We start from the raw sequence: 21,108 nt of genomic DNA on the forward strand, positions 1-21,108 counted from the left end.
AGGGCGTTGAAACGAACAGATTGGATTTTCCTCCCCAAGTCCACCAAGCCACCGACATGTTTCATTTTTATTTCACGCTGGTTCTTCAGCTAACCGCACAGAGACTGTCTGAATATCCTGAGGGCAGGTTCTCTCTTATGCACCATTACACCTCTGACACTTACTGTGTCTGACACAGAGTCAATACTCAAGAAATATTTATTGCTTCCTAAGCTATTTGATACATGAATGACTTTACCTCTCCTAAATATCTCTTAAATTCTTCACCCTAACCTGTTGTGCCTTCTTCAGTTCTTTGTGATTTCTCCCTTGGATTCCAACAACAGTGTTTCAACTGGTCCCACAGTATCCATCTCAAACTCTCAAGACTGAACTTTGTCTTCAAGTTTCTTAAATGTGTCCTGTTTCTACAATACCAGCCCCTCAGGAGCTCTTTTGGGGCGGGGGGCGCTTCCTCTCTTGACCTATCTAGTAAATTCCTACTTCTCTAGGATTAAATTCTTCCTTTGTAAGAAGTCATTCCTGACCCATATTCATAGATTTTATCACAATTTATCACAGTTGGTTCTCAGCTGGGGAGCAATTTCGCTCTACCTCACGCCAGGGATATGAGGCAATGTCTAGAGCTATTTTTAAATCATCACAACAGGTGGGGTGCAGTAGTGTGTGTGTTCACATCTCACAAGGAGAGGACAGGGATGCCACTCACCATCCTAAAATGCACAGAAAGACCCCGGACAACAAAGAATCATCAGTCCTGAAATGTTAATATGCCCAGGCGGAGAAAACCTGCTCTATTTTAATTGTCTTTTCACTTAACTGTCCTGTTAAATTCTGACCTTCCTATAGCCAGGACTCTGTCTCTTCAAATTCAGATGTCCAGCCTCTCACAAGGGGCCTGCTTACGAAGAGTAAGAACTCAATAACTCTTGGTAGAAAAATGGGTGAATGAATTAAGAAATGAGTAAAAATACTATATTGAAGAATATATAAGAGAAAAATAGTCCACGATCTCTCTATACTCTCTTATATTATTAAATCATGTATAATGACTTCCATAAGGTCCATCATTCCATACTATTACATTCACCCCTCAAAATTCTTCTTTCCTGGTGGACATTTAGAACTCTGTGCTACAAGTTCAAGCAACATTCTTTTACAAATGAGATAACATCATACTGTGCCCTAAACTTAGACTTCAGTGCTTTATAGAAGATTATTCCTTTGCCTGGAATAAATACACTGAATTGGGAGAAAATGTGCAAATTAATCATATGCAGAGAGCTCATTTGTGATGTGTGAGTTCCATGGGGTGATTTAAATGTTTCAGGATCTTAGAGACACAGTACGTGCTTATACCCTGAATACATTGAAAACAGGTGACAACCTTAGCATAACCAACTACCCAATTACTTGAACAGCAAAGGGTGAGAGGCAGGAATTGCTGATGTCAGTGCTCATATGTCAGTGTCAAGCAGAAGGGATAGTAATATTAATTAACAAGGTAAGCTGACAGCTCTATGCTAACACACAAGTCACTCAGCTACTTTTCTAGAGGAAAACCAGAGAGAGTGATTAGCCCAACCCTCTGTGGTTGATTAGGCTGCCACGGCCACTAATTTCTTTGTCACTAATGTTGACTTTTCCAAGTATCCAAAGTTCACCTCAACTTCCATATTCTTTCATGGAAGACTCACCTCCTACCTTCTCTTGTTTTGTGTCCCATATAATATATTCCAAACCCAACAATGTTTGCAAGTATTGCAAAAAGTCAGCTTCCAAGAGTACATCTTTCCCTGCTTCCCTAACTAAAAGATTCCTCCCAGGAATTTCCCCGACCCTACTCCTATCTGCTCTCCAGCTACTGGCCTCTTTATTGATTCTTCAAATTAATTTTTTATCAGTGTTACAGTCCAATCTTTCCCATCACACCAAGGAGCTTAATATTCATGCTACAAAACCAAGTTGAAAATGAATGCTTGATTAAAACCACGGTAATCCCATCATCCAATTCAGATTTAATGCTCCATACACTTTGATGATGGAGAGGTGTTGATTTCTCAAGTGGTAAATCAGGGGGGAAAACCATTTTAGAAAATACTGTAACTATTTCTTCACTTGAAAGTGAATCCTATCTGGCTTCCTTTATAATCCTTTTCTGACCCAGCTGTTTCCAAAATGTCTTGAGTAGGAAGTTGTTGCAGAATACCCTAGGTTTGGGGATTCCTGGGTGTCTCAGTCTTTAAGCGTCTGCCTTTGGCTCAGGGCATGAGCCCAGGGTCCTGGGATTGAGCCTGCATCAGCCCCTGGGAGCCTGCTTCTTCCTCTCCCACTGCCCCTGCTTGTGTTCCCTCTCTCGCTGGCTGTCTCTCTCTCTGTCAAATAAATAAATAAAATCTTAAAAAAAAAAAAGAAAGAAAGGAATACCCTAGGTTTGAATTTCATGTCCATGAGCTGCTAGCCGTGTGACTATGACAGGATCCAATTATCTAATCTGTCTGAGCCCCAATCTCCTCATAATTAAATTGAGGTATCATTGTCCATTGGGACAATACTATCTATTTTATATGATTTTTCTGAAAAATAAATGGTGATAAGATGCTCAGACTTCATTTAGCCTATATTGACTATTGAGTAAATTTTAGATTTTTAAAATAAAACCAAGACAAACAATAAACTCCTCTTTGCTGTGAGTTAATTCCAGGACACATTTTTAGGGACAATTAAGCTGAGTGTGGGGAAAGGTCCATCGCTGCTGTTTCTCATGCTCAATTTTGAGAGAAAATCAAGCAGAGGATTGGCTCAAGCTTCACAGAGAGCCCAGCAATGCAGTGACCCTTGGATACCTCAGAAGGGAAATGCTCCGAGCAGCCAGTATGAACAGAGTTAGCTTGGCAGAGCCAAAGGAGGAACACCTTACATGCTCAGGGCTATTTGTCTAAAATCTAGATTTATCTAGCTATCTACACTTCCACGTGAAAATCGTGCCAAATCACAAAAAAACTAACAGGCAGTTGGCTGGCATCCCCAGCCCCTTTGCTAGCTCCCTCTGCAGTAACAGAAGGGGATACAGTTCTGTTACAGCCCCAGAACTGGGAGCTGAACTGCAAAGTCAGATCAGCTCCCAGTTGTGCATATTCTCATTTCTTAGCCTTCCACTCTGCGTCCCCTTCAGTGTTGCCTTGGCAGGGCTGGCCAGCCTGCTCACACAGCTGCCTCTTCACCCTAACTCACCTTTTTCAGTTTGACCACGCCCTCCTGTGTCTCATAGTCCGTCGTGATCTCAAACAAGTCCATACCATCTCCATCAACAATATTGTATGTGACTAAGCCATTTTCTCCAATGTCTGGATCTTTTGCCTTTACTCTTCCTACTTCCTCCCCGGGTACAGCCGCTTCTGACACAGACATCTGGTATACGCCTAGAAGAAGAAGACATCTATTTTTATTTTCCCTTTATTTGGCAGCTGTAAGACTAGATTTCGTTGAATCCCAATAAGCTTCTCAAAGGGTTTGAAATTGAACTCTCTATTGATTGAAAACATGAAAGGAGTGAATGGATGGGAAGGAAGATCCCACATGGCCTGCTTGTCAAAGAAATGTGTTCTACAAAGGATGATGAAACAGTATCAGGTCCAGGGTGATGTGGTGGGGTCACCTGCCACATGTGAGAAAGGAAAACAATACTCAGTTACATTTCCCATCAGGAAGTGATGGAGAACCATGTATGTCTTTATATGTTCAAAGAGCAAAGACTACTTTTCATGTCTTCAGGACTGTCCACAAGTTAATTCCAAGGCACTGCCAGGTACTCAGAAACACATCCTTCTCTTTTAAAAAAAACTTGCACAACTCCATATTTTTTTAAAAAATCAAAAGCAAATTTTATCCTTCAAGGTTATGACTCTTCTAGCTCTATAGCTGACTCTCTTCTTACATCACCTCCTTCACCGTTTGATCAATAAGGACTGCCTTATCTTGAAATGTTTCCCACAGTGTGGTCTGTCCATATATATTTATTTAATATTTACTGGGAACCTAATGCATGCCAGGTGTTGCTCTAGCCCCTGGAGACTCAGTGGTGAATGAAATTATCAAGTTTCTTCCCTTACTGAGGCACACTGAAGAGAAAAAAGAAGCAAATGTATGCCTACTCTGATGTCATTGCCAGAAAAAAGAAAAATAAAGTAGCCTAAAGGGTAGAGGGTAATGAGACAGTGTGTGACTGTGTGTGAGTATGATGGTTTGTGAGGGGAATGGTGCATGTGTGAATGCGCGTCTGAGTGTGTGAGTGTCTGGTATGCATATGCATGCATGAGTGTGAGTGTGTATATGAATGTGTGATGTGAGTGTGTACACTTGTGTTAAATATGTCTGTGTGAGAAGAAGAAAGGAGAATCGAGACTGATTTGGAATTAGTTGGTCAGAGAAGATATCCCTCAGACAAAGGCATCCGAACTTTCTTGAAGGGAGTTAGCAATCAATCACGTGAATCTCTGGGGATAAAAATTACAGACAAACCAAAGAACAAATGGCAAAAACCCTGAAGTGGGCACATACTGAAGATATACAGAAGCAAGAATTCAAGTGCAGCTGGAACTTTCTGTAAGATGTGAGGGTACATAGTTAGGCTGGGCCCATCTATGTAAAAAGGCCATTGTAGGAGATGGGAAAGACTTCAGGTTTTGTTTAAACTTGGTGGAAGCCACTGGAAAGTTTGAGTGGAGAAGCCAAATTTGAGATGATCTTATCTGTGTTTTCACATTTTAAAAATATTCTGTGTGAAACAAGATAGAGAAACAAGGGTTAGAAACCTTGTTTCTACCACTTCCAAGTCGAATGGTTTTGGACAAGTTTCTTAAACTCTTTAAGTTTTAGGTTCCCTTCCATGGATTTTATCAGTTTCAGTACTCTGTCTAGATTTATCTATATCATGTGGCTTTGAATGCTTACAGGTCGACCCATATTCTGCTTAATCACACCATAATCTGCACAGTCAAGGACAACTGGGAGGTATAGTCTTCACTGATAAGTCTCTGTCAGTAATTAGCAATTTACACGAAGATTGACAGAAACCTGTTCTGAGCTGGTTTTCTCCAAATCTCATTCGAGTTCATGGCAATGAAAGTAGTATCTGGACCGAAGCAATGGAACTTTACTATGTGGTCGCATTTAAGCAAGGGCATCAATGGCTGCCTGGTAATAATCCTGTATGCTTCTTCCTTCTACCCACCAAACAATTTTGTAGTGTGGATAATGGACCATGCAGTCTGTTAGAATGCCATATGAGCCTTAAGCTTATTGGGGGTGCTGAACCTTATGCCTGAGCAGGCAAAGCAGTCTTTCTTCATCTCTTCTGGGACCCTGTGAGAAGTGTTTATTGCCTTGTAATCCTATCTCAGTATCTCCCTTGGCAGACTGTTGTCCTTGGATTCCTCTGAATTACCATGGTGCCTTCCTGGGACCATATTTGTTTGCCTGCCTTGTTCCCAGATTTGCAAAAAGTGCCATCTCTCTGACAATAAACTACCAGGCTCTACCAGCTACTCTCCTGATCTAGTGATGAATCCCCATGTACTAGCAGCATCAGCAACATTACAACCACACTGTACCTTTATCTATATCTATATATACATAAACAGTTATGGTCAAGTTCTGGCTTTGTTACATTCTTTTTTTCAAATTTGGTTAAGTTTTTAATTTTAATTCCAGTGTAGTTAACATACAGTGTTATATTAGTTTCAAGTGTACAATATAGCAATTCAACAATTCCATACATCACTCGGTGCTCATGAGGACAAGTGCACTCCTTAATCTCTATCACCTATTTCACCCATCCCCTCACCCACCTCCCCTCAGGTAACCATCAATTTGTTCTCGATAGTTAAGAGTCTGTTTCTTGGCTTCTCTCTCTCTCTCTTTTTCTTTTCCTAGTTTGTTTTGTTTCTTAAATTCCACATGAGTGAGATCATATAGTATTTGTCTTTCTCTGATTGACTTATTTCGCCAAGCATTATACTCTCTCGATCCATCCATGTTGGTGCAAATGGCAAAATTCATTCTTTTTTGTGGCTGATTAATATTCCATTGTATATATATGTGCCACATTTTCCTAATCCATTCATCTGTTGATGGATACTCGGGCTGCCTCCATTATTTGGCTACTGTAATAGCCAATAATGCTGCTAACATAGGGGTGCCTGTGTTCCTTTGAATGAGTGTTTTTGTATTTTTGGAGTAAATGCCCAGTAGTGCAGTTACTGGATCATAGGGTAGTTCTATTTTTAACTTTTTGAGGAACCTCCATTGTGTTTTCCACAGTGACTGCACCAGTTTGCATTTCCACAACAGTGCAAGAGGGCTCCCCTTTGTCCACACCCTCGCCAGTACCTGCTGTTTTTGATTTTAGGCTTTCTGAGAGGCGTAAGGTGATATTTCATTGTGGTTTTGATTTGCATTTCCTCGATGGTAAGTAATGTTGAGCATCTTTTCATGTGTCTATTGGCCATCTGTATGTCTTCTATTCCTGTCTTTTGCCTATTTTTAACTGGATATTTTTTGGTTTTTTGGATGGTTTTGCTACATTCTTTGGGCAATGTATTACACCTTTCACAGAATCCAGTTTTATCTGTAAAATCTAGGCTTTTGTAGAGATACTCAATAATAGTTACTATTCATTAAATGATGGTTTATAATCTTACAAAATCCTTTCTTCTTTTATCTCCCTTAGCAATCCTATCAATTTTGTAGAAGGACCACAATCCCCCAGATAATAATACTGTTGTTGACAACTTATGCCAGATATCGTAAGATTTTATATTATCCTATTTAGTTCTAACAACATCCTATTAATTAAGAGCTGCGGAAGACTGTATTCTCTAAAAATGGCCCAAGCTGTATCTCCCATCCCACATGCTTTTCCTTCAACATAACTTTGACAGTCTTTCCATTGAAAAAGAGGGTCTATAAGAACTCTTCTTAAATTTGGGCAGTCTTATGATTACAGTGGAGATGATGTCATGTGATTTCTGAAGTTAGGTCACAAGAGGCAATACAGTTTCTGCTTGATATCCTTGGGGCTGTCACTTTCAGAACCTATCCAAGCCATTCCTTGGTGAGCCCCACGTGGAGAAAAACCAACAGTCAACACCAGCTCAATCAGCCATGTATGTAAGCATTCTAGGAAAAGGATCTTCCAGCCTCAGTCAAGCCGTCCTCACTTGATGCTATGGAAACAAAGACAAGGGGTGTCCTCCAAGTTTTGTACCAATTGCAGACTCATGAAAAATTAAATAATTATTATTGTTTTAAACCACAAAGGTTTTGGGCAATCTATTTTAAAGCAAGATAACTTATTCAGGTATTATTACCTCCAGATTAGAAATGAGAACACTGAGACAGAGAGAGGTTAGTTAATTATAGATTGTGTAGCCAGTATCTAGTGAAATACATAGCAAAATAGATTTTCTGTTTCCAGGGTCATAGAAATTTTAGGTCCCCTTTTCCTCCTACTACCTTTATTCCACCTCCACTTTTTTATGTTGCTGTTGATTTGTTTTTGTTTTCATTTTTTGCATGAATGATAAAGAGACTCTGTTCTTCTAGATTTCTTCTTAAAAGCTGAGGAAAGCAGGAACGGGTCAGAGAAGGGCTGTCAGTAGCCCCATTAAAATGTGAAAGCCAAGCCCACCTACTTACTCTGCGGAAACTTTGGTGGGTTGTCATTGACATCAGTCAGTGTGATCGTCACTTTGGTTGTCCCTGAGAGTCCACCCATATGCCCCCCCATGTCCTTGGCCTGGATCACCACGTGGTACTCCTCCTTGGCTTCTCTGTCCATGTTGGGAAGGGCTGTTCTGATGATACCTGTACAGGTGAGCGGGAAACATCACACATATTCATTGATAACAACATTAAAACAAAAAAAGTTTTAGGCAAAGGGAAACAAAGGAATAAAACAGAACCTGCCCTTAAAGAAGAATCACTTCAACATGATAATTATAACACAAAGTAGCCATACGTGGAGTACCATGTAGATAGATGTCTTTCTCAGCAAATTGTCATAATTATTGATACAGCATTAAAATTGTATGTGCTTTATGTGTTGCATTGTAACTGCAAGTAATAACCGCATTATTCTCAGGCATGACACTTCAAGATCCTAAAGGCTGAAATATTGGAGGGTCCATTGCATGGATATCCATGACTAGAGCCACGCTTTTGAAATGCCAGCAGAATTTTTTGAAAGTCTATCCCAGCATACAATTGTTAGAGTTGAACCTAATATGACTCATATTAGGTTAAAAGTAGGTGGCATGTATTCTCTGCAATATGCTAAAATGTAATTATTAAATTTTAAAAGAGTGAGCCAAATGAGTTAAAAATAAACACAGTCCTTATACAAATACTTAGTGTGTACTATCAGCCATCACTGACAACAGTGGTAAGTGAATGATTGTATTCTGCATGAATCCTGGATATTAGCACATGATTTGTATGAAAATCATGCTCACTTAAATCTCTTGGGAACATGTGCAAGCTTTTCCTCTCTACAGATATGATAGCATTTATAGTGGAAATGTAGAGAGAGTACCCTTGTCCCTCTCTTAGCCCTGATGTCTGTATTTCTCAGCAACACCCTTGAACACACTGAGTCTTGTTTTCCTCATCTGTTAAATACTTCGGTAGATTCAAATCGGTGATTCCTAACCATGAGTCCTTGAGAAAAACAAAGGTTGCAACTGGGATTCCTCCACTAGTGTTGAACCTCTCAAAAATGTGGATGAAATCCCACATTTATCCTTGGTTAATCTGGAAAGGCTAAACAGCAAATGCTTTGATGGAATCATAGCAAGTAGCCCCATAGCTTGTGTTCTGAAGCAAAGTGGCTACAAATAAATAATTACATAGGTCAGTGGAAATGATACCCAGTAAATGGACAAAATATCTGATTGGCAGACTCTGTGTATCCATATTAATATATATATTTTTTTCATATAATTTAAGTATACCAACAAATTTGGATTATTTGTAAATATCTTTCAAATATATGGGGCATATTGTAGAAAAAGAAAGCAGGTTAGGGGATTATTGTAGACTAGAAGTTTCACAGCATTTCAGTGTATATTCTAATAAAAGGAGCCTGGAATAAAGTTTGGTATAAATGAAGTGGGACAATTTGGTTTTGGTGATTAGATTTTTTCACTCCTTTGCTTTGCTATTCGTTTCCTATAAGAGCTGTACAGAGCCTTCTTTCTGGATGATGCCTGTTGGGAATCTGTAAGTGCAATGGAGGGAACATGCCACCTCCCAAACACACGAGAACATTATTAACACCCATTCCCACCGCCCTGCATGGCTGGCTTCAAAGGCAGCTTTGAGAGCCGGCGGTTTTCATATCAGTCCTGAAGTTCTATGGTGTCTCCATCGGGATCCACAGTTCACGCATAAGATTAAGTATTTTTTTTTTTAAAGATTTTATTTATTTATTCGACAGAGATAGAGACAGCCAGTGAGAGAGGGAACACAAGCAGGGGGAGTGGGAGAGGAAGAAGCAGGCTCATAGCGGAGGAGCCTGATGTGGGGCTCGATGCCATAATGCTGGGATCACGCCCTGAGCCGAAGGCAGACGCTTAACCGCTGTGCCACCCAGGCGCCCCAAGATTAAGTATTTTAAGAGAAGTTCTTAAATTTAAGTTGAATTTTAAGATACGATTTTAAGATAAAAGTTGTATTTTAGGATTATTATTGTGGCATGGCAGAAACAATAATAATAAATCAGGTTCGTTGGAAGCCAACCACACCCAGGTGCATGCACGCAGTGTCTACGCCTCTCAACCATCCTGTGAGGTGGCCTTTCTCATACGTGGGAAGACTGAGATTCAAGTAGGTTTAGTGAGTAGGCCTGGGCTGCTCACTCACAGTGTGTCACAGATCACAATGACATTGCACACTACCTGTCTGTGCTTCTACCGAAAAGTAGGGCTGTCCTTCCAGGATGCTGTATACTAACTTGGCGCTGTTTCCATAGGTAGGATCATCGGCATCTGAAGCGGTCACCTGGATGACCGATGTCCCTTAAAAATGAAATAAATTCATTAGCAACACCCTCTCGGCTTTTTGAATTATATTCTAGTTAACAAAGTTCCATCCTAAAATGAAAAACTGAGAAAAGCTCCACAACTATGTAACATGCTCGCTTTTCTGAGGTTAAGATGTAAAATAATCTTCCTCTCTTCCTCCTTCTCTTCCTTCCCTCTTACCATCCTTTAAAAAAAAAAAAAAACTCCCATAGCTTAAAAATGAACTTTCTAAATTCCTAGTACATTGTGCTATGCTTAGCAGTTAAAATAATATGAACATTACTGCAAAAACAGTCTTAAGACCCATGCAATTGAAATGTTCAGTATATCAAATAATTAAATAAAAATCGTCCCAAAGAGTATAATAAAGGATAATTAATGATGAATTGCTTTTCGTAAAAGGACAGAGAGCAGTCTTCCATCTGTAGCACAGCAATAAATACATCATTTTATTGTTGCTTTGCATGTAATAAAATAGCTCGTAATACTACATTTTAATTAATTTATGGCTATAAATATTGTACAGAATGTTGTTCCCTGGTGACACGAAAACTGCATCTTCCTACTCTAACGGGTCTGGTAGTCATTTAACCGAAACTACCCATAGAGGTCAGTGGGTCTGAAAGACAGTTTCCTGTCTCCAGGAAAGGAAGTTTCCTCTCCAGGGAAAGGAAGGAAGACGACATTCTGCTTCTCCTGGCAGAGCCTCTCTTCTTTGACGGTCACAAGGACTTGAGGGCACAAAGTGCTGGACTAGAGAACAGGGTGCGATGCCAGAGGAAGAGAAAGGGTATTTAGTGCCTCAGTGCCAGGCACTGTTTCAGGCACATTCCATGTGTTTCGCCAGCCTCACTCTGCTCATTTGTACATCAACTACATTTTGAGAAACTGGGTGCGAGGGCTATGAACTTTTGCCCTCTATTTTGCAAAGTGGGTTATTGCCAGAGCCAAGAGTCTAACGCCCATCCAGCAACCAACTTCAAACCCACTATCTCTCTGTGACATTTCTGGCAGAGGGGCAAGGTTTTGTGTGGGGGGCAAGAGAGCCTGTTTACACAGCCTCTGTCAACCCTTTAATTTACAATTGTCAGTGATTTTCATACGGTGTAAATGTCAATCTAGCTTTTTTTCTAATCACTCTACTGCAATTCATTATTTCGTCCAAACTTTTCTCGAACTCTTCCCATACAGTCAGTCACTATTCTAGGTCGTAGGGGTTTATAAAGGAGAATAGGCTGTATTCTCTACCGTTGTGGTTGAGCTAAGGAAATTATTAAATCTCTATGCTTCATTTGCTTCTGGAACTCCACGAAATCCATTACGACTCCTTGTATTTTCCATCCATGTTACTTAGCCCTCATCACAGTTTACATTATCCTCACTTTATAGATAACAAAATGAAAACTGAGAAAGATGTGGCAAGTTTCCCAGGTTCAGCTGGCTTATGGGGGGCACGGCCCCAGTACTGTGACAACAGATTCTATTATTGTAAGCCGTGATAGAGGTCTGGGTGCTAGCCTGAAGCATCAGGGGCTCCCTGGGGTAGGGGCAATGTACATTCCTCTGGAGTATTCATTTTGATGACAGGCCTTTCCTTCTGGCTCAGTTGCTGATGCTACTGTCCCCTATTTAATGATCTGGTTCATGTCCGCTTTGGACAAATCCCTAGACATTAGTCTAGGTATTAAAATCCCTAGACAAATACCAAGAGACTAAAGGACTGGTCATGGCCAGAGAAGAGAAGCAAGAAATGAAGCCTGACCTTCATAAAATGTAAGAATTGCCTGACTTTATCTGGAGGAGGAAAAAAAGAGACTTTTTTTTTTTTTCAAATCCTAAGTTCTACATGCAAAGTGGAAAGAGCTTAGGGTTTGGGGGTCACTTCCTTATCTAACTTTTTTTAGCAGGTTGGTGCCTATTCTTGCTGCTTGGTTTTCTCATCTGTAAAATGGGCAGTTTGGCCCAGATGATTCCTAAGTCCATCTGGGCTCTAAAATCTCTGATTCATATAACCAGACTCATTTCCTGATCAGAACAGCCCTGATCACTGTCTGAAAGACAAACCCTTCTCCACATGAGGCATGTTTCTCAAAAGACCACATCTGCATGCATTCTATAAAGCCAAACAAAAGTTACCGCCAGGAGAAGGTGGCCACATGAAGAAATCCTTTAGAGGCACATCCTTTAACAATGCAGTGTGTCTTTAAGCCCAATGAAAAGACATGTCTACTTCTAAATTATTCAAACAGATCGTGACATAGTGTCATGACTAAGTGTGGATTATGGAGCCACTTAACAGCTCAGATGACCTTGGATAAAGTAGTTAACCAATATCTAGCTTGGGTTTCCCATCTGCAAGATATGTCAAATAGGACCTACCTTACTGTGAAGAAGAATCTTCGCAAAAATTAAATGCAATAATGCCATGGAAATGATTAATTAGCATGATGCCTACGTGCAACAAATGTTACCATCACTCTGACTTCCACAGACATCAATGTGATCTAGTAGATGAACGTATTGCCACTAAAATGGCAAGACTAGAAGTTGTTATTCCATTTTACAGAAAGGAACATTAGACCTAAGAGAGAGGGAACTAGATCCAAGTCACTAGCTAATGAATGCCAGAGCCAGGGTTCCCTGGATTCGGTCGTGTTCTTGCCACTTGGCCACACCGCCTTATGTTTTCTAAGGTTAGGTTTTAAAATCTCGGGTCCGTTTTAAATATTTGAAACTTCAACTACACAGATAACATTTTTTTGTCATTATGCCGTAGAAGAGGCAGTGTAAATTTGTCTTTCCTGATTCAGGAGAATGAGCAGCAGCCCCTCCACCCACAGGGACACCAAGCCTGTAGATGGAGCAGGTGTCCCCTGCTGTACGCACCCACGTTGGACCTCTCGGGCACGTTCGCATGATAGGTCTCATGCAGGAACTCAGGAGGGTTGTCATTAATGTCCTGGACCTTGACGATGAACTCCGATGGTGGCTCCAGCGGCCGGTTGGTGTCCCTGTCCACCGCCTGGGCCATGAGCGTGTACTGGGCTCTCTCCTCTCGGTCCAATGTCTTGGTGGCATGAATGTTCCCTGATTTGTCATCAATCACAAAAATGGTTCCGGCTCCTTCACCTGAGAGAATGTATTTAATGTTCCCATCACCAGAGTCAATATCGGAATGAAGCTAGGAAAAGAGAAATCGAGATTTTTAATTCCATGAGGGAAGCAATGGGGAGATAGAGTCTCACTTGCACGCTGTTTGCTGTAGTACACTGTCCATACACACTCAAGCAGACACGCAGAAACACACATACACCGTGAGAGGGAGATGCTCTCACCTGTTTCTACAAATGAAGAAATGGAATCTAAGAGAAGATAATTGCCTTGGCTAAGGTCACACAGCTGGGTGCAGTGAACCTGGCGTTTAAACTTGAACCCTGAGTTTTTTAAATTCTGAGATTCATGCTCTCCCTCACAAGTATGCACACATACGAAATAGATACACATATTCACACAAATATCACCCAAACAAAATATATACACATATGCACATATATTAATAGACTTATTTTGAAAGAAATATGTACATAACATAAAAAATAAAAAAAACAAACATTTATGCCATAAGTAAGTCTTCTCAGTTCTGATTCCCACTCTTTCAATTTCTCTGCTCACAAACAACAGTTGTTACCAGTTTCCTGTGAATCCTCTAAGATATATTTTACTCATATGCTAGAATATCTGTACAGTGAGATACATAAATGTCCCAGCTTATTTTTATGCAATAAAGTGCTATAATGCACATGTCACTCTCCACCTCTGTTTTCCTATAAAAGTACATTCAGGTGGTCTTTCACACTGATACATACAGATCGACCTCACCCACTGGACGGATGTCATCACCTTGTTCTAGCTCTCCTCTTCCAAAGGACACTAAGGTTGCTTCCAGGCTTCTGTTGCTACAAGCAATTCATTGATCAGACCTTTCCCGAAGACCCTCTGTGAGACGCATGAGGCGTAAGGGTCTGGGGATGTGGCCTGTCTGGAAGACGCTCCCATTCTGATCGTAGGCATAGTGTGGGTAGGATGGGTTGATAAATATTTATCAATGCGCAGCTTCTTAGACAATAGAGAGAACCTTAAGTATCTTTAGGTTTTTTCCCCCTCCTTTGGCAAAGCCAAGAGAAATGATGGTACTTGCCTAAATCCACCCTTAGCTGGACTGGGGCAGGATCCAGTTGTCCTGACTACCCACCCTGTGCCTTGATTCTGCTCTGTGTTTCAGAACGTGGAACTCACCCAAAGACCACGTCTGATTTTCCTGTAGCAATAAAATCCTCACCTTCCCTTGAGGTCACCTCAATGTCTGAAGCTTCCATCTTATTCTGAGTTCCTCTGCCCTCATTATGCCGTTTGTCGGAAGAGATAAATGTTGCTTTTACCATTTCCATAGGCCTCAAGGGTAGCCGAGGGGCTAAAGAGCCCTTGGTTCTACCCACTATGTAAGAAACCCTGGTATAAGCCAAAATCTTTATTCAAATGGCATTGATAACAAAAATAATATTTATTATCAATGACATTTTAATACTGATATTATAAGTAATGCCATTTTAATATTATTATTAATGCCATTTTAATTATTATTGTTATGAAACCAAGGCCAGGAGAGCTTGTTCAGAATCACAAAGCAAGGTTGAACACACTGCTTTTTAAAAATGTTTGTGTTGTTTCCATTTCCCAAAAAGGATCTAATTGATTTGCAGCATCTCAGTAAAACACCAAATATTTCAGCTCAGGGGGATACCTGGAGTCACAAAGCAGGAAAACCATTTTGATTTTAGTTCACAGTGCTTCTCAGGAAAATTAAAAAAAAAAACCAAAAACAAACAAACAACTTTCTTTCAGAACTTGTTATTCATAATCAGCTACATAACGTCATGAAGTGACGGTTAATACATTTCTCATGAATAAGGTGGTTTGTGAGTAAAATATGAAGCTATTGAGTGGCCTCCAAAGGATGAACAGAACTGCCCCAATCTTCATAGGATTTCCACAGTGCGGGCGGGATCCCTGCCACCATTCCCCTGGCTTCCTCCCCAACCCCCCACACAGTTTGTTATTTGTTCGTTTTCTCTGCCTCAGACCTGGCAAAAGTTCGGGGCTCAGTCTTAGGAATGAGAAACCAAGGAAATCAATGCTTATTTTAATGGGAGTGTCTAGAAGCGAAGTTTCCAGGGGCTTTCATGGATTACATGTGAGTTTGGCCAAGTCTCTTGAGAATTACACAGATTCTAGTTCATGATCAACCAAATAACTGAAAAAAAAATGTAAAAACATAGCACTCATTATTTTCCTCTACTTTGTTTTCAGATTTGAAAGTTGGATATAAATTCCTTCTTTTTCTCTCTCCAACAAAGATGACCTATACAACTGACAATGATATTTATTAGGTTCCACACAAAAAGCAGTTTGGGAAACCATTCAATCCTATCAGGGGATCCAGTTGCGGAGGCTTGCACAGCCAATTCCTAATGCCAAAGACTGATGGCTTCCCCCTCCGCAGAGCACAGCATGACACAGACTGTGTTTCCTGCAAGAAATCTGAAAGTCCATTGCTTGCCAAATTCTCCTTTTTCAGAGCATCGTAAAGCACTCAACCTTGAATGTTGTCAAATCAAAGGTCATCTAGTCTATCGCCTCTATTCACGGGGAACTATATATCCGCATTATCTCAAAAGGAAGATCCATAGGACCCCGCACTTTGTTCTTCTTCCCCCGCCCAATGTGACATCTCACACTCAATCCCATGTGCCTATATTTTAAAGGCCACTCACTGCTTACTTTTCTCCATGTTTTCTCCTATGTTCCCCTTTTAGTGAGCATGCCAACCGCTTGCTCCGCAGAGATATGGAAAGGCTTCTCCAGGTCCTGTCTCTTCTGCAGTCCCTCACCCTAACACACACTGTTCTCCACTGAGAAAGTCCCGAAGGTGGAAGTTCTATATTCTTAGAACAATTCACGCACAGCTCCCCGTGTTGTTCAAGCTGCAGAGCCCCTGCCATGACTGAAGTCTCGTCTTCCTCTCTGGGCACAGAGCCCATCTCCTCATGTAGGGAATTCACATGCCAATTATTTCCGAGTTCCCATTTCCCCCAGACTACTTCTATTTTGGGTATAATCTTTCCATTTTCGGGGAAACGTGAATGAAATTCTTTTGGTACATCTCTTTGAAAAGGCACTTTCCCAACCCCCAACAATGTTATTGAGAAGCTAATATGAACCTCTTCCAAATATGTCAATTACATAAAAACGCATTGCTGTTCTCCTGTTAAAGAACAACTAAAATAACTCATTGGAGTATAGGAGGCTTACAAAGTAGCGCCCCTCAAATCTACTCTTGGCCTTTTCCCCCTTTCACGGGATAACTCAGGTCCTCTTTCAGGTCACAAGTTATTGCCATATTCTCTATGAAACCTTCTCCCATCTTTCCCAAATATTCCCATGTAAATGCATAATCACTTCTGTTGAATTTCTTCATTATCCTGTTCTCTGTGTGTGTGTGTGTGTGTATGTTTTAATTGCTTAGATAAGTGTGTCTTTTCCACTAGTCTCTGAGCTCTTTGAAGTCAGGGATATTTTACCCTAGTTTACCCTAGTTTACCATTTGTCTAGCTCTTCCCCAGAGCACAGTAGGCTTTCATTTTTATGCCGATGAACACCTATCTCCTTGTACTTAATGCCACTATCCTCTGAAAGATGGCTGCACATTTTAAAATAAGTGATAATGGGCAATACATTTTTTAACGTATTTTGGACTGCCTATCTTTTGCACTTTCTTGGAGGGGGTACGCAGAGAATGCAGTCCAAGTACTGCTAGGACTCTCAAATCATCCTAACTGGATGTTGCCATCCCTAAGCCAAAGAGCATAAAATCTCATCCATTCTTAAGACACATCCGTCTCATCAACTATTTACAAAGGCCTCCCCAAAACTGGGCTTAGTACCAGGACCTCGGGACACAGAATGACACTGGTCTGGTACAGTGAGGGAGACAGGCGAATAGATAGACACGTGTAATACAAAAAGGAAAGCTGTCATAAAGAGCAGGGAGGGTTCTGAGAACACAAGCAAGGGGCGTCCATGTTGGGGACAGGGTGTGGTTAGGGAAATGCCATCCTTTGGACAATGGTTAAATAAATAATGGTTCCAACTCAATACATTATTGTGCAGTCATTAAAAATGGAGTTTAATGGTATAATATTAAGTGGAAAACAGAAGTGTTCTTAACATGGATAAGTCTATGAATTGAAATTTAAAAAAAGGCTGAAATGATGTTTGAACAATGATTTCATGGTTCTTATTGAAGGGCCGTTAGTGTTTTGTTTTGCGCCCCCCAGCCCAGAAATTTTCTTTCTTGGCCATATCCCATGACTGGAACAGTGGAGAGGGAGAAATAAGCACTGCAGAGCAGCGGCCTTACCCTGCCCACGAGCACGGGGTCAGGCCCGGTGTACTCCTCTATCACGAAGAACTGGTTCCAGACCCAGCCTCTCTTAGAGCGCTGCAGCACCTGCCCCTCCTTGCCCTTCTCGTGGTGCCCGTGGAACGAGGGTCGCAGGTGGCTCCGCCGCTCAGTGGTGAAGGCCTGGCTGTGGCACAGCACGCCCAGGCACACCAGGGCAGCTTGTAAACAGTAGTGCTCCTTCATTTTTGGTTACGTGGTAGGCACAGGAGAATGCGGCTGTCACCCCTTTCACCAACTTCGTGGCGGCCAGGCCGATGGTGGCCTCCCAGACACGTCACGCAGAACTCTCTTGGAATGGAATGTCTCTGCTTGCTGAGCACATCACGTCAGGGCTGCCCACTTCCCCAGTCGGCTTCTGCAGGAAGTGAGAAAGGTCAGATTAGCTGCAGGCTCCATCCCCAATTCATTTCAATCCCACTCCATCAACAGTGGACCCCAGGAGCGCTTCATTCTGGGTAGTGCGGGGTCAGGCTGAGCAAAAAATAGTCCCTGCTCTCTCTCAAACTTATCATGTCATCAGTGGAATAAACACATACACAAAGATGACCCTCAAGGTCTATATGAGGAAGAACATGTGTGCTGTGGAATCCAGCTGCCAAGGTCTCAGTGTCCGTTTTACCACTGACTAAATACCTTACTATGGGTTTGGGGTAAGACAATAGCTCTTAGAGCTCAGCTTGCTCATTTATGAAATGGGGATGCTAATCATACTTGCTGCAAGGTCGACACCTCTCATTCCCTTAGCACAATGTCTCATACACAGCAAGCACTCCATATTTTTGTTATTGATCATAATTGTATAGGGTATGTTTTCATACTAGGGAAACTTAGGGCATCATGGAAGTCCAGGAGAGGATCATCTAGTGGATGGAGATTAAGGGTGGACATGGCAGAGAGTGGGGACAGTTATGGGAGACTCCCTGAGTGCTGGATGGCTGCGCCCCACCCTGAAGTGAGTTGCTGTGATCAGAAGAGAGCGGATGGGGTGACCATACAGAGGGAACAGCATGCCCCAAAGCCGAGAGCGCCTCATAAGCACAGCATGTCCCAACACTGGTCAGCGTGACTGGATGGCACAAGGAGGAGAACGGCAGCAGTGGACCCTGCCAGAGAAAGGAGGTTGAGGCAGATTCCGAGAAACCACTCATGGTCACTAAAACACTTGTGAGTGAGATAATGGATCCAGTCCTCATGGCGGATCAATGAATGCTATGGTGTGAATTTAATGAATAAGATTTGCTCTTGTTTGATCAAAGGTCCACCTAAGAACCTGAAGATCCTTCCTTAACCTGGCAGTCTTTAAAGGGATACTTTACAAGCTTTTCCAACCACGAGATGCAAAATAAAAGAGCATACCCTACCAACTGGTCCAAAGGTCTTGTTCCTGGCACCCAGCCATGGCTCAGCTACTCATCAGTATAAGGATGGCCCTTCCACACCCCTTGTAGTTTTCTTTTATTTTTTTTTAAAAGATTTTATTTATTTATTCGACAGAGATAGAGACAGCCAGTGAGAGAGGGAACACAAGCAGGGGGAGTGGGAGAGGAATAAGCAGGCTCATAGCAGAGGAGCCTGACGTGGGGCTCGATCCCATAACGCCAGGATCATGCCCTGAGCCGAAGGCAGATGCTTAACCGCTGTGCCACCCAGGCGCCCCCCCCTTGTAGTTTTCTAACCTACAGTTACTCTGCTCTTTAATTTCTGCCTTGGTTTCCTGGACTTCTTCACTAAACTGAGTCTTGCCACTGCTGGAAACTTAATTATCCCCTATGGACTTCCCTTGCTTGTTCCCCTCTCTTAGCACCCTGCAATTTCTTCTGAACAATTATCTTCTTCCCTTGGTGTGCCACCCAGACTCCAGCAGGAGCTCTAGCTCCCAGAACCAGGCAATCCCATTACCATGCCCACCACTGATGGGAGAGAATCTCAGAAGACTGTTGGGCAGGAGGGTAACGCTTTGATACTGAGGATGACACTTCATTTCAGCACTGGTGGGTCTACATGAAACTGGTGAGCTTCTTAAGCGTTTAGAAAAGAAATCACTGAATTCTTAGTTATCTGGTATGAATGTAGTGGTGGGGGGAGGTAAACATAAAGGAAGGAGCATGAATCTTGGCATAGTGGAATCTACCCAGATGTGGAGATCAGAGAGACCTGGGTTGGAATACAACTTCTGTTATCTTACAGTATAGGTGAAGTTGGGTCTATCAGTCACCTCTAGGAGTGGTCTTATTTGAACCACGAGGATAACAAGAATTGCACTCATATGGGGCTGCATATAGAGTGGGGACCTGGGCACACACTGGGTCTCTTCTTCTCTTCCTAGAGAGCCACAGTCCAAGCCCACAGGTCTCACTCTGTAGAAGGAGGTGCTTTTGCCTTACAGATGGAGATGCCCAGAAAATGATGGTGAGGTACTTTCTCTAAGAGAGGAACTGAGGAATAAGAGTTACATGGGGATACCACAGCCTTCGGTTTTAGTAGTCTAGAAAACAAGGGAATTGGTGAAATTCTAATTTGGTGGAGCAGAACATTCTTCCTTCTAATGGTCTTCACCAACCCAAGCCTTTCTGCATCCTTCGTCATATGGCAAAATGTATCTAGAGAGGCCACAGATGTGCAGATAATTCAGGTGTCCATCACTGCCCCCAATACACTCTATGATGTATTCTGTTTGTCTCTGTTCAAGGAATAGGGAGTCCAGTGTTTGGTGTAGACAGACATCTCAGGGAATGGAAAAGGCTGTGTGGAAGAGAGAGAGAGATTAAACAGACAGTGTCATCATTCAACAGCTTCACCCTCAGACTCGAGCATGATAATAATACATCAAATCCTGTTTCTTGCCATCCAAACTGATTGTGTGAGAAAAAGCACAGAGGGAGACCTAGGAGGAGTCAGATCCTAAAATGAGTCAATGTGAAGCAATAGGAAGATCGCTGGGCTTAAGTCAGGAAGCCAGATATATGGTCGAGAATCTGCCAGTTGCTTGTCATGGGACCTGTCATTCCTATATTAGTGCATTCTCTCCAAAATGAAGCCATTGGGTGACATTTTCTACAAATGGCTTCCAGATACATATTCATGGTTGGAGCACCAGTGAGAGATTGTTGGGGATTTCTTCTGATTCATACACCGTCTCTTTACTAAACCGGATCCATCTTTATGATGGGGATTATGTGTTCTACATGATTATAGGTCCAGTGTCTGTGCTTTTGAAAGCAAGCCATCAGTAAAAGCTGAATGTATGATGTGAACCACATACTTCAAGTGCAAACTTGATGCTGCCACCACGGAATCTCAAGAAGAAGAAACAGCAAAGACCATATGGTGCGACAAGATCCCTGCCCATTTTACACCGTGCCAAGTATTAAGTGTTCATTCACATGGTGATAAATTATTCTTGCATATAAACTGTGAAGTGTATTTGAAAGAAAGGGTTTAATTAAAGTTCATATTTCTGCACTTCTTTCTTCTGGCTGCCATTTTGCTGTAAAGCACAATTAT

At 41.8% G+C, this 21,108-nt stretch overlaps 1 protein-coding gene across 4 annotated transcripts in view; it reads right to left on the reverse strand.

The window, feature by feature from the left end:
- Positions 1 to 21,108, reverse strand: part of CDH11 (cadherin 11) — a 159,544-nt gene that overhangs the window by 29,016 nt on the left and 109,420 nt on the right. For 3 of the 4 annotated variants that reach the window (XM_002925894.4, XM_034672329.1, XM_034672330.1), the window contains 5 exons: positions 17,560 to 17,959; positions 12,969 to 13,263; positions 9,957 to 10,076; positions 7,699 to 7,866; positions 3,235 to 3,422 (listed from right to left, as the gene is read on the reverse strand). In XM_002925894.4, the coding sequence (XP_002925940.1) occupies positions 3,235 to 3,422; positions 7,699 to 7,866; positions 9,957 to 10,076; positions 12,969 to 13,263; positions 17,560 to 17,787 (999 nt within the window). In that variant the 5' untranslated portion in view covers positions 17,788 to 17,959. Of the gene's footprint in view, positions 1 to 3,234; positions 3,423 to 7,698; positions 7,867 to 9,956; positions 10,077 to 12,968; positions 13,264 to 17,559; positions 17,960 to 21,108 lie in introns of those variants that run through there. The other variant, XM_034672331.1, reaches the window with a different exon arrangement.

This window comes from Ailuropoda melanoleuca, chromosome 12 (genome assembly GCF_002007445.2).
Source record: "Ailuropoda melanoleuca isolate Jingjing chromosome 12, ASM200744v2, whole genome shotgun sequence".
In the NCBI taxonomy this organism is placed as follows: domain Eukaryota; kingdom Metazoa; phylum Chordata; class Mammalia; order Carnivora; family Ursidae; genus Ailuropoda; species Ailuropoda melanoleuca.